We start from the raw sequence: 14,373 nt of genomic DNA, 5'->3' as shown, positions 1-14,373 counted from the left end.
CTGACTGTGTGTCTATGGGGCTGTGTGTACAGTATGTGCTAGGTTCTCTGTGGGTGTATGCCAGTTTGTGTTTATCTCTCTGGTAAAGCCTCAGAGCCCTTTTGTAAACAAACGCAGATGGCCACCAAAAAAAAGCCAATATGCTTGTGCTAAGTGACTAAAGGCTAGATGAGAACAGAACCCCTACTGCACGCAGAATCCCTCCTCCATTAATACTGTCTAGAAAAAGCTTGATCCTCAGCTTGATACCGAACAACTGAAGAATTCAAATGAGGTTCTCACAAAGAGCCTGTCGCTAAAAGTCAAACTGTTTGTTGAATGTTTTGATTACTGCGGGAGCACCACATTATTTATCCACTGCCTCATTTGGAACACTAATAAATAAACTCAACAGCTGTCTCGTTGCTACCTGTAGCTGCTGGGTCTTGAACATGTCAGGCCTTGGGGAGGTGAGGACGTCATCGGCCAGCTGGGCTTGGCTGTCGATGTTGACCGGCATGGTGGCCTTGCTGGACAGGAAGCTGTTGTAGATCTCCCCTGCTCTCTGGGACAGCTGCAGGAAAGAGACTTGTTGAGAATTTCAAGAGAAACCACAGAACATTTTGCTGGCAAATGCACAGCATCAGAGATGAGTGTCTGTATTATGCTATGCTACACGGACACAAACACCATCATGATTGTTTTATGGTTTGTTTAGCTATTTCCCCACCCAAAAGGGTATGCATCTAATGGAAACATGCTTGCATGAGGTCCTTAAAGGACCCAGAACCATGCAGCTCTACATAGCGTGAAGGTGACTGGTTGAAAAAAGTGGACCGAAACAGGAACAGGGGAGTCAATTGGAAAAAGCACAAAAAAAATCCCATGAAAGACCAAAATAAAGCATGAGAAGCACAGATGGTGGCTGTAGCACTTTTTTTTTTACTGTTTTTAACACTTAGTTTCACTTCTGCTCTTTGCATGTCATAAGTTTGCCCTTTTCTATGGCTAGCTGAAGGACCAAAAAAGTAAACTTAGCCCACATACTGGCTGTTTGTGACACTGCCCCCTAGTTACAGTAAACAGCTACAACATGTAAGCGATATCTGTTACAGTTAGACTTCTGCACAATTCTTTGCCTTTGTTGTTGTAACCTGGGTAAGTGGCTTATGTCTTTGGCAGCATTCATTTATACTTTTGCGTGCTCTTAATGACCTTGTGCTCATGTCCAAGTGTTGTATATGCAGCACCAGCCACAATAAAAATAAATTAAAATCCCGGGATACTGTTCTTTCTGGGGTCCTCACTATTTCTTGTGCTTTTTTTTCCCCGTGAGCCTTCATAATGAGGGTATGACTTTTGTTCCTTATACTAAAGTCATTGTTGCTAATATCTCAGTAATAAAAGTGCAATAGTTGCGGGTTGCTTAGATGCGTTGATGTAGTTACATTTCCAGGTACGTGCACATCAGGTCATGGCATAGGTTACTTTGTAGGGTCTCAGGGGGGCTACCTAGCTATGGTGTAGATTCAACTGTAAAGCCGTCTGTAGGCAGTGCATACGACCACCCCATGTTGGAGCCTTCCCCCTCTTTTTGGTTTCCCTTTCAAAATAAAAGTCCACTTTTAAGAGTCTACATCAACTAAGTGAGCGGCTTGGGTTTAGTCTGGACCTTTTAGAGAGAAGTAGGTAGATTAGCTAGAGTAGCTGAATCTTCAAAATAAAAGCTCCACATAAGTTATAGGAAATTAGCAGTGTGCTTTAAAGTATGCTAGACTGTCAAGCTAAAAGAGAATATAAGAGAATATATAAATAATACTTATTTAATTGTGTGACAAATGATTTATGGAATAAAAGAAAACTCAGATCTTAAACACTTCATATTATTTTAGTACGACCTGTATCTTTGGTTAAAGGGGATAATCCACCAATTCACAGTGGGCCCCCCAAACAAAACTGTGCCTGGATCTGCAGCTGCACACTGTAGCTTACCTGCTTTTTATCTGTTGCAGGGACATGACTGAAGTATTCACAGGCCTGCCAGAACAAGATATTCTCCTCGCTGAATTCTTTCTTGAGAAATTCCTGTGGAAACACACAGTAAAAGAGGCTTTTTTTTTCCCTCTGTCTATGTAATCTCAAACTGGTGATCACATTCTCATCTTTCCAGTTCTGCTGCTGTTGAGACCAGTCGAGCGGGCAGATATTACTGGGTGTAATGTAACAAGATTGGTGTAAGTGTAGGCGCAGGATGGTGTAGGCGAGCGCAGCTCTGATCAGTGGTGAGGGAAGGTGAGGAGGGAGGTGGTTCTGGGATGGAAGAACTTAATGTTGAGCTTTCTGAAGGTGTTGTGGGCTAAATTCAAAAGCACATCTTTTATGTGGGAGGAAATGGTACATGACAATAAACTCACTCACTCACTCACTCACCAGGATTTAGTATTGGTAAATAGCTCTTCCTTTTAACCAGACGCAAAAGAATTCATTTATATCACACTACAGTTTTTTGCACTATATATCTACTCTTAAATAATAATATTAATAGTACATCTGGATGTAAATACTTCCCTCTGAAGACAGTGGAGCTCAGAACTGAGCTAAAATGGATGAATATTAGTCATCAGTTGGACAAGTACAGAACTAAAATGAACTGGCAGAGAGATAATTTGGAAGTGTTTGCTAACACGTCTGTCTGTGTTGCATTTGGAGCTTGTTTCTTGTTTCTTATTACTCTCAGAAATATTAAATAATGCCTCAAGTTTTCAAAATGTTCTTTCCTTTTTTGCTCATTAGTCTCCAAAAGTAACATCTGGAGTTACAGGACTTTGATCTACATCAGTGACTCAAATCTAAAGCACAGAGAAGCTTTCAGCAAACCCCTTAATAACACTCTTGATAACCTCCGAAAGGATTCGGCCTTTCTCCCAGCTTACCGAGAAGTAGCGCACACCCACGGGATCCTGGAGGAGACGCTCAAAGCAGGAGGACCAGCTGGCCACACGCTGCTCAGGAGCGCCTCGGTTGCTGCCTGCTCCTGGAAGACTGCCATTACTGTTCAGGCTGCTCTGGCTGCAGCAGCTCTGCAGCTGGATCCCACTATAGTCTGTGAGACAGGAGAGCGCAGTGCAAAGGTTAGAGAGCACTGATGCTAAAGGGTAATTCCAGCCAGAGGGGGGGTACCAGAGCTAGATTCTCCACTGTGGCCTCTCACCCTTTCTAAATATAACAATGGTGTTTTGTATGTTTTACTTCCTTTGAGCAGTTTTAACTTCACTGAATGTTTTTGAGAACGAAAGCTGCAGTTGGACTGTAATTAAATCCATGGCAAATGGAAATGAGATCCTCGTTAATCAGAAATTTCCAAAGGTAGGTACATCAATCACATCTGGCGCTTGTGCTAATGCTATTCATGCAATTCACCCAAAATTCTCACAACCTGTTCAATAATTTCCTTCTTTCAGAAAGTTTAACTGAAGCAAATCCGAAATAAAGGAAAGAACACACAATTTGTCAGAAAATTAATGATCCTGTTAGAGAGGGGAAAATTTACCCTAAAGCTTTTTAGACTAGAAAGGCAAGAAGTGCACAAAGACACAGCAGAGGTTGCTCACATTGCATGAGGGAGCAGCAGAAAGAGAGCGCAGAGGATAAAAAGGAGGGAAGAAAGAGGCGACACAGCTGATTACAGGGAAGGCCACAGGGAAGTGTGGGTGACAATACAGGAGCTGGTACCAAGCTAAAGTGGTGGCCTCGGCCTACACAGTACCTGCTATCATGGCAGCAGATGGCCACTTTAGAGCTGTGAGCAGATCGAGTGAGGAGCGCACAGTAAAAACAAAAAAAACAAAAAGGGTCTCAGCAGAATTGGTTACACATACACGGCTGTCATTCTGTGGAAAGTCAATTCGCTGGCGCAGGCGACCGAAATTAAGCAGTTGCTTTTACATTTCACAAAGGAATGGTAGCAGGGGCAAGTAAGGAGTAGTACTGCATATCTTTATCTTGCCAATCCACCTGCATGAGTGGGCTAGATCTGCAAAAAAAATAAAAGAACTCTAAATAGCAGATGACATCACTGTGAGTAAGGCTGCATTCTATTTACCTCGGGTAGTGACATCACTCCCTAGTTGAGTACATTCCAGTAGCCGGAATGTGTCGGAAAACCAAGGATTGATTTTGCTCCCTGGTGAGGTGGAACACTTCAAGCATTACTATGAAAACTATGCAGTACTTTTTTTTTGTTGCACTTAAAAACTGTGCTTTCACAGGGGGAGCACGGTCAGTCTGCATGTAGCTTATTTATCGAGTCACAAATACACAACAGTGGCTGTACTGACTGCAAACGTACAAATAGTACAGCAGCACAAACTGCTTTACCAATGTTTAAAAGCACAGCCGCCATCTTGGATTGTTAAGTCGGGCTCAATGTTGCTGCTCTGATGGGTCGTTCCAGGATAAGCTGGAGGTTCTCACTTGGAATCTGTGAAACACTGCCTGAATTTGTAAAGTCAGGGCAGCACCACCAACAGCTAGCTAACAATCTAAGACAGTCAATCACTCATCTCTATCCAAGGACGTGCTGTTTTTAAGCACACAAAAACAAGTACTATGCTGTATTGTTAGCGATACCAGGCTCTGTGGTGCTAAGAACCAAAACAAATATTTTTTTCCTTTTTCTTTTTTTTAACATTACATTACAACTGGAACAAGCTAACTGGGGAGTGATGTCACTGACAGGTTCCTAGGTCTCTGGGACGGAGGTATGACTTTCTGAGTTGGAAGTCCCACTTGAGGTGGTTGCTAATATTGAAAATTCTGACTGGGAACTCGGAAATTCCAATTTTAAATGAAAGAAACATAAGGTGGCCTCTGTATGACCTTCCAAGCCTACACCACATCCTAGGTAAATTAGATGTCCAATTAAAATGAGACTAGTTTTACATAAATTATGAGGATACATATTTCTTTAAACAGTACGGTCAAATGAGTCCTGGTCTAAGGTTTTCTGACAAGCTATTTGTTTGGACTTGGCTTATTGTATTAGGACTGAGGCCCTATGTTTACTACATTGTTGGCTGCTCAGTTAATGAGACAGCTTTAGAAAGCAAACAGCCGTGCATGTCTGATCCACATCAACAGTGAAAGAAGCGGAGCTGCACTCCTCAGCGCAGCCTCGGTCAGCCTGTTAGCAAAACTGCTATGAAAGGGAAGACCAGACAGCATCCAAGCTTAGCCACGAATGCAACCCAACCACGCTCGGTAAACAGCATTTGTTAACAAGGCATGCTGCCTACAGCGAATACATCATGCTCGCTAAAAGACTTTTTATTAGGTCACTTTATTGAGCAGCAACAAAGTTCTGTGTTGAGGGCGGAATATAAAATGAGAAATAAAAACAACAAAAATGAACCAAACAATGAATGCTGAAAAGAGTTCTGTTATAAGATTGTAAATATTCATAAGCACACAGATTGAATTCCTCTCCACACTCTCATAAAAAAAAAAAAAAAAAAAGGAGTTGCACTTACCACCATCGGATGAAGCAGCAGACTGGAAGAGAACAAAGAGAGACATGAGTGAGAAGTTGCCCTCGTGACCTCCTGCGTAGACACAAGAGGCTGAATGCTGTGCTGGTAGCACTGTCCATTCAGGCATCCCTGTGAGCTGTGTGTCCTCCTGGTTTGTAAGTAAAACTGAGTGCTTGGAAAGGGTTGGACCTTGGGGGGCTTACACAAGAACATTACTCTATGTGGGTGGATCTCTACCCCCGTACCACGCACAGCTGTTCACACCTCCACACCGGTACCCCACCCACAGCTCTGAATGTGCGCATTCCTGCTAACTGCAGTCACAGGATCAGGAGTCATCAAGGCAGACTGCTTAATGATGAGCTTTTCACTTGCTAATTCAGAGAGTGGCAGTTTTATGCATGTGTAGATGTCCCTAAGAAAGGCAAATGACACGAACTCCCCTACTGGGGATGGACATCTTTTTAGAAGTTCATGTAGAGCTGCAGCAATTAACCCATAAACTGAAAGCAGATTGAGAGAAATTATCATTAGGAATCCCCAGCTGATTATTGGTTTGACTATCTTCACATTTTCAGCTGAGACAAAACAAGATGAATTGATTGGGATAAATAATACGTGGATGAATTCACAATGGAAATCATTTGTACTCTGAGCCCTAATTGGAGTGTAATTACAGCCAGAGAATAAGGCTCAATAAAAACACCACCCATGTCTGATCTTAACATGGATCAGCGAATATTAACTTGGAAATACTTCAATTTAAAATCACTGCCTCACCGTTAGGCTCGTGTAAACCACACTAATAAAGAGAGATTTAACGTGCAAACTGGAGAGCCGCAGCATAAATATATATTTACACGCAGGGGAGGATATGAGAGGCAGAATCTTAGGGCTTTGTCCAAGAAAACTCCAAAAAAAGAAGGGAAAAAAAAGTGTGCGTTGGAGGATTCATCTGAAAAGGAGGCACTATTTCCAGAGGAGTGTTTTCTGAGCTGCCACTTCAAAGTGTGAATACTCAGAGCTGATAAATACGACTACACAAGGCTCTCATTGCCACGCTCCAGCTTTGGTTTGAACAGCAAATACACTTTGTGCTTTGGTACACTCACGTAATTCTGTATTGTGGAGCTGTAATATCATAACAGGAGTGACATAAACAACGAAAACAATGAACGTCGACTGTTTTTGTCCCCCCGCTCTGATTTTACTTACTGTATAAACTCTTATTTTTCAATTAGGAGCTTTAAATCAGTCAGCTTTCAGCACAACCTCAGATAGCAACCTATTTGCTTTATGCACAAAGACTAGGGGGATTGGTCATGCTCACCAATGTGACGGCTTGTTTCCATTTTGGGAATGACCACATGTAAAAGCTCTATCAGACATAGACCGCTAAACCACTAATTGTCCATCACAACCTTCTTTACAACTCTGCCGCTGCTGAGTCCAACCCCTATATCGTCAACACCCAAAAAAGCCACCCCCTTCTGTGGTGGCTCGCATGTGTACAGTAATCATGGGTGGGTAGGATGAGGACCAACGTGAAGCCAAAACAGAAGAAAGAGAGAAAAGAGAACACCCACTCCATCTATCTATCCCTATGGGTCTAAAAACAGCTAAACCTCAAACCTTAAATATATAGTGCACCACAGCTGGAGTCCAGTTTAAGAAAAAAGGAAAAAAAAGTGTGACGTGAATTTTGGTTTTGACCAAACAAAAGGTTAAATACTGAAAACACAATTAGCATTATTACTATTCTCAGTGCTTCAATACTCACATCTATATGGATGACAAATTAGATAACTATCCATGTTGTGCAAGAGCAGAAATTACACAAAAAGTGGGAGAGCAGCGATAAATCATTCGCCTGTGACATAAGCATTTGTTGCAATCTCCTGGTTCCAACCACAATCATGACAGATTTATCCCGGTAACAGAAACGTCTTAAATGTCTTAAAGCACCCAAATAAACTCAAATGTTGCAAAACCCTAATTATTTGATCTTATCTGACCAACAGCCACATTATAAATTATTATCCAATTTAATTAAAATTCGACTCATATTTTGAAATGGAACAGCGAGTTATCAAAATAAAGACGTTTCCAAGGCCCAAGGCAGTGGGTTCAAATGTCTTGTTTTGTCTATGCAATTGTCCCAAAAATACACAGACTGCATCACTGTGCCATAACCACCTTCAGCCTCCATCAGCAAAGCTGAATGTCTTGGCCACATTTTGATGGTCTGAAGGTCTGATGGTCTGAAAACCGGATGTGACGAGCGAGGAGGAGAGTAGTCGAAGTCGAAGTCGAAGGACTCTGTTCTTTACGCAGTTCTTACATCGGTGATTTGGGGGTTGGTTGTGGCTCACGAGGTCGAAAGGTCCGTGGTTCGATTCCCAGACAGCAAACTTTAAACCGAGATAGCGGCATTGCATGCAAAAAATAATTGCTATGTTAAGCCTTGATTATACGCTGTTGCTGGCACGAACAGCTGGAGACACCACAACCTGATTAGTCATACTTATTATACGTCTTTGAGGTCGAAACATTGTAATGTAAAGTCCGCATGGTCAAACGGACATCCACAGGAACCTTTGGTTCACAGTGTGATGACGAAGTTTATGTCACTCGGACCAAAGCAGACCAAATCAGATTTGTGGTCAGTTAAAGTATAACAAAGACCTAAATGGGTCCCTGTCAATTTACTTTCCTACTCCTTTTAATCACACAGCAGTCCCACCCTAGAGCATACTCTGCTTTACGCTCAGTTTTTTGTAAATAGGACTCGATTCAATACAGCTTAGCTTTAATGTGCTACGGGTGGAAACTAATTATTGACAACATAAACTGTTCAGGAAAGTGCTTACTGATGTTACACATATGCAAGCATGGGTGTCATTTTTCCACACATGCATTTCCCATTTTTATACAACTGTACTTCTTATTGCAAGTTGAAGAGTCACCCCCTGCTGGCCTTTAGAACTTACAAAGGTTTGCACTGGTCTCATTTTACGGACTTGGAAGCTCTGCCCACCTTTTCATATCATCTAGAGCCTGACTGATACAGAATTCTTAAGAGGGACACAGATATTTGGTGGTTTAAAACTGCAACATACTGGCTGATATTTGTTTTTCTTTCAAATACTTGAAACAACAGATTTTCCCAAAATTTGGATGTGTAGTTATTTAATTACTTATATACACTCTCTGCTCAACTCTCCTCAGATCAGATGGTTTTTGCGGCATTCTTTTAACAGGGAAGGTGCAGAGTGTTCTCTGGTGGATAACTATGCACCAGAGAACATAGTTATTCTGGTAGTTATTCTATAATCGTGTTATTGAACATCCTTCAATAAGGATGTTTTCTCCTGATGTGGTTCCATACATGAATACTTATTACTTTTTACTTATAACTTATTATCTAAAAGCTTTTTGTCAAATACAAAGACACATGTACAAATCTGTACTCCTAAAAGTTGGCAAGATAAGAAGCCAAACTGATATCTGCTGCTGGAGTTAGACCACACACAAGCACACATGTCAGTGTGTTGTGTTTTTCCAACTCATTATTGCTTCCTTGCCCACAAGTCTCTAACAATGAGGCCAAAGTGATGACCCTGGTACCTCTAGTCAGTACATCTCCTTCCTCTGTTGACACCTCTGGTGACAAACAAGAGCACTGTGGGTGGCGCAGCAGCACTGCAGGCCCTCTTTGATCCCTTTTATAGAGTCAAAAGTGAAAATACCCCATTTCCCAAATGGAATTCCCCTAAAAAGCTGCCTGCTCAAGTCTGTCAACCAAATGGCCAATATCACAACTGAAGTCATGGCGAGCTTCCTGGCTCTAAAGAAAGCACGATTTGGCTCTCCAGCTGGAAACCACTCTTTCAGCTTTACTCGGGTACAGCCCCTCCACGCCATACAGTCTGGCATCTCAAGACACCACATGGTGAAGGAACGTAGAAGATCACACCGACAGATTTTTGTTTGTGATCTACCACAACTGAAACTTTTATCAGTGTGAAATGGTTGAAGGACCGACTCCATTCACACCTACTTAATCACACTCGTTATCACCTCTCACAGAGTGTTTCACGTTGAAAAAGTGACTTCTTTTATCTTCTGAGCTTGTTTAGGCACGTCTCTGCCCTCAAAAAGTTTGGTCAAGACGTTCCCTTTCCAGAAATTCCTCACACTTCTATACAAAAAGCCTAGGTCTAAACTTTAACACAAATAATGGCCGATTCCAGCACTCCACAAAACAAAACAGCCGACAAGTCCCTGCCGCTTCAAGCAGCTGTTCTGACTGAGAGAGTGAGAAGAGCGACAAAGAGGGAGATTAATGACAAAAACAGCTGAGTGAACAGAAGCAGTCTCCTCATTTCACACAGGAGAGGAAGAGGAGGTTCGGCCGGCAAGCCACTGTTTACTTACAGTGTTGAAGTTCCAAGTCCTCTTGAAGGAAAGTCTCTTTTTGAGACTCATTGTTCCCTAGTCTGCAACACCAGCGGCACGCAGACAGAATATGTGTGTGTGTGTGTGTGTGTGTGTGTGTGAACGCATACCTGAACATTCCCCACCCAAAACTTTGCAAAGCATGTTTGTACAAGTTGGGAAGAGGGAAAGAGGGAGGGAGGATGAAGAAGAAATCTGACAAGGTACTGGAGGGAGGGAGGGAGAGAGAGAGAGAAAGAAGGTGGGGGGGTGCAAAGAGAGGAAAGAAAGATTTCCTTACTCTGCAGCTGTTGCTACGGCAACCCGCTTGACAATACATACAGCCTCTGCCACAGTGGCATGAAGGAATCAGATGAATTAACCCCCTTTTATTCCCCTTGCAAAAACACACGCTCGCTATGTGAAAACCACACCGGCCTTCCCCCCTCTTTTGTTTCCAGCCGGGGCACTCGCTCCCTCTCGCTCTCTCTCTCAATTCACTCAAGAAAAAAAAAAGAAAAAAAAGAGAGAGACAAGAATGACCCAGTCAGCTCAAATTGAGACCATATGAATTTTCTTTAATCAAAATAAAAGTTTGTGGTCCACAAGCCGAACCCTGAGTTTCATTATCCGCTGTCACAGGGCGCTATTCTTAAACTCCAAATGGCAGCCGTGTCAATTGGCGTTTTTCTGCTGGCTATTAAAGCTCATGTACCAGAAAAAGATTTTTTTTTTTTCCTTCAAATCTGGCATCACTCCTCTCCGCTCTGCTGCAACACTGTGCCTCCACATATCTGGCAAATCTCTACAATCAACATGTCGACTGTTTTTAGACCCGCTATTATTCTTAAAGCAGGGGTTGCTCATTCGGAGGCTTTCCCGTGGCAAATGAGGTAGCATTTGTCGGACTTAATAGACACTGTATCTCATCCACTGTTTTCAGCAAAATTAACAGCTTGGTTTGCATGGTAGATTTCTCCTCTTTATTAAATTTCCGCATGCTCGATCGGTTTGGAAATTAAACATCTCATTTGAATGGCTGTGCTGATTATTTGGGGGTGGGGTTAGGGTTGGTAGTGTCATTCTTGTTGACATCCAGAGTGGGTGTGTGCTCATGTCTGTAAATGCATTTAAAAAGAAATAGAAATGAGGGAAAGAAATGGCCAGAGTATTGTTTCAAATGTACTAGAATGCACATCTTTGGACAGTTTCTCCTTGCAGGCTTTGACATATATACACATATATCACTTCCTACAGTATCAAAAACGGAGTTGTTCGATTTAACCTCCACACACCCGGCATGGTTTTTTAAAACGTTTCAGAAGTGGTCAAATTCAGGTTTGACATGCTGTCAGACAGGGAGCTTAAGGCCGTCTTAGTACATGTTCAGAATAAAGAAAACCTACTCAATGTGTTAATCTGCCATGAAAAAACAACAACATAGCAGTACCTGTTGCCCATAGCTGCTTTATGCTGTGCAAAAAGCTCCTTCTTCTGCATTTTAAATCTTTGCAGGCATCTTGAGGCAGGAGATAAAAAGCAGTACATGTTGATGAATCTGCTTTCAGATCATGCACATCTTCAGCTGCGTTTATTAACTCAAATGCAAATGAAACTACCCCATTTACCCCATTCAGTGCCACATGCACCAGGCTGGTATGTTATTATCAATCCTGTGTTTCAATGTGTTTAAAGTGCAAATCCCGGAAAATCTGTGTATCCATTTGTTGAGTTGTTGTTTCAAAGCAGTCACTGCCTTAACAGGCTTAGAGTGAATTTATTTAATCACAAACCCTACAATTTATATCCCGTTTCACCCAGGCTTTTAGCACCTGGTGCTGTGAACCGACGCAGCAGCAAAACACCCACGCAGTGCATGCCTCCAAGACCTACCAATTTGCTCCAAACTAATCCACAAGGAATTTGCACCTTCATTTATCTCTTCATTTATCTAAGAGAAACAGCCTCTCGCTGTAAGTTGTAGCAAAACAACTACATGTAATGTCACTTAGTTAGGGTTTTTGGAAATATGGTCCTTTTTTTTCCTGCCAGAGCTTACTACGCAAGTATGCCATCTGCATTAATGAAGTTGTCTTCCTGAAATGAATGTGGGAACTGCATTTACTGGCATGAACAAAGCCTTGCATCATCTGGTGTGCACTTCACCTGATTCACACCAAGAAACAAACAAACTGTGCGTTAAACTGGATCTTTTGAAAGGATTCTGCATAAAACTTCAACAGTGTCTGCCCGTAATTTAATAAATCTGTTTACTAGAGCTTGCTTTTATCCAGAAATTTAAAGAAAAAAGGGAGGTGTATAAGACAACCCACTCACAGGTGAAAATTGTTATGATTTTAGACTGGGCTGACACAGCTCCAGGAACGTCTCAAACAACTAAGATTTGGGCTGTAAGGTTTGAGCACAATATTCTCTCTGTATACTTTAGTGGCTTGATGGTGGAGACACAAAACCCAACCTCAGGATATCACAAGCTAGTGTAGTCCTTGTGTCCTTGTGCCGGTCCCAAGCCCGGATAAATGTAAGGCTTGCGTCAGGAAGGGCATCTGGTGTAAAAACTGAGCCAAATCAAATATGCGGATCCATCCGCTATGGTAACCCCACGGGAAATAACAGAGCAGATGAAAGTACCTTCTTGTACTTTACACTGTAGTGCAGAACTGAAAGGCTCAATGTCTATGCTTTCATGTAAAGCCACGCTGATATCTCAGCTGGACAGGGTTTGTCTATCTTACTGATGTCAGCATTTGTGCTTGCTCTTTAGTTTACAAAACATAATGTAAAGAATTATGTTGGGACAATGTAAAAATTGTGGGATCACACGGTTTATCCAGCAGAGCTGTTCAATGAATGGAGAAACCAACATAAAAGTGCCATCTGTATACCTTCAAAGTGTTCTGGTATTGTTTTTACAACTCTGTGTAAGTTCATCTTACTTAAAATTTACACTAATTTTTTGTTTGTTTTTGGAGGGATGGAACTAGAAACTGTATAATATGGACGTAGGCAGCGTGAAAATGGTTTATAGGACTCTTTTTCTTTTTAATGTCTTGAGTTTGGTATTCTGGCTGCTGTTTTAAACCAAGCAAGGGCTGGATTACATAAAATCACCCAAAATGATAAGTTTCATTCTGTATTCAGCAAATCTTAAAAGTAGCGATTGAAAGCATAAACTAAGTCAGTCACCCTTTGCTAGCCAGTATAAATAAGACTTATAGCGCCTCCCTGATTCATCGTTACTAGCGGTGGGACATTAGATTGCAGTGTCTCAAAGAAATTATGACATATGACATTTACATACATTTACAAACAAAAACAAATGAACATCAAACTGAACATTTTGAGTATCATCACCAGCTACTAGTATCTCTCCTCATCATGTGCCTTCATAGCCTGATTTGAGTCGACATTGTGTTTTTGACTCAGTTGGTGAAAAAATTTTGCTGTTTACTTTTTGCAGAGTACAGTATTTTGTTTAAGGTTTATTAAGCTGCCTTTTTTTTTTCGAGTCCTAAATCGTCGCCGAAGGCTGACTCAGGCCTCTCATTCTCAGACATGTCTGGGGTTGTCTCGTTGTGGGCAGTAGCAAACATAAATGCATGACATTGATTTATCATTGATGTCATGATATGAGATTTTTATATTACCTAAAAATTTATGGTATGACATGAGGCTGTCCTAGTTGTTACCTTATTTGACTGAAATGTATGAACTTCCATTCTTCTTAAATAAATGTACATCATTGAGCAAGTGAAACCCCAAATAACAAACTACTTAACAAATACAAAATCTGATTTAAACTTTTGTTATATGTAGCTAGTTAGGAATCCTTACTAAGATAATATGGTTTAAACATAATCTTGTTTTGTTATTACAACAAGTCATAAGAGTGTTCTCTGGTGTACAAATTGAATGTCAGTACTCATAATCTGGTTAAAGGCTGCATCTCCCATCTCTTTTTTTTTACAATTTTACAATTTGTCCATCATAAATACAGATACCCATCTATCGGCAAACGGTTTCAGGTTCCTTTTTTTGTACCCATAGGTAGATTTGTTCTGCAGTCATCATTTATCTATCCTGTCATGCACACTCTCAATACAACCACAACAGACAACAATTACACATATTACCAAACAGCTAATATGGCATTGTCATTGGCATCCGTCAGGTTCTAGAAGAGATCACTCCCATCAGGATAAAAATGTTTCAACATAGGATGAAGTTGATCACTCATTTTGCATTTTCCTCTAAGTGGACAAGAACTTAACAAGGACACCAGATTCTCTTGCTGTCCTGACAGCAAATACAGTATTTACAAGAATATTTGCACATAGAGATATCAGGAACTTTTTTGCTCCCTAGAAATCAGCAATGGCATGAAAAAAAACAAGTGGGACTCTATTTT

The 14,373-nt window shown here is 41.3% G+C and overlaps 1 protein-coding gene across 5 annotated transcripts in view; it reads right to left on the bottom strand.

Annotated features, from left to right (window-relative positions):
• Positions 1-14,373, bottom strand: part of rgs12a (regulator of G protein signaling 12a) — a 43,709-nt gene that overhangs the window by 13,561 nt on the left and 15,775 nt on the right. For 4 of the 5 annotated variants that reach the window (XM_031727174.2, XM_031727175.2, XM_039609544.1 and 1 more), the window contains 4 exons: positions 5,508-5,529; positions 2,913-3,082; positions 1,972-2,064; positions 410-553 (listed from right to left, as the gene is read on the bottom strand). In XM_031727174.2, the coding sequence (XP_031583034.1) occupies positions 410-553; positions 1,972-2,064; positions 2,913-3,082; positions 5,508-5,529 (429 nt within the window). Of the gene's footprint in view, positions 1-409; positions 554-1,971; positions 2,065-2,912; positions 3,083-5,507; positions 5,530-9,944; positions 10,045-14,373 lie in introns of those variants that run through there. The other variant, XM_031727176.2, reaches the window with a different exon arrangement.

Source organism: Oreochromis aureus, linkage group 3 (genome assembly GCF_013358895.1).
Source record: "Oreochromis aureus strain Israel breed Guangdong linkage group 3, ZZ_aureus, whole genome shotgun sequence".
Lineage (NCBI taxonomy): Eukaryota > Metazoa > Chordata > Actinopteri > Cichliformes > Cichlidae > Oreochromis > Oreochromis aureus.
The sequence above is the reverse complement of the archived record's forward strand: the minus strand, read 5'-3'. Positions and strand labels throughout refer to the sequence as shown.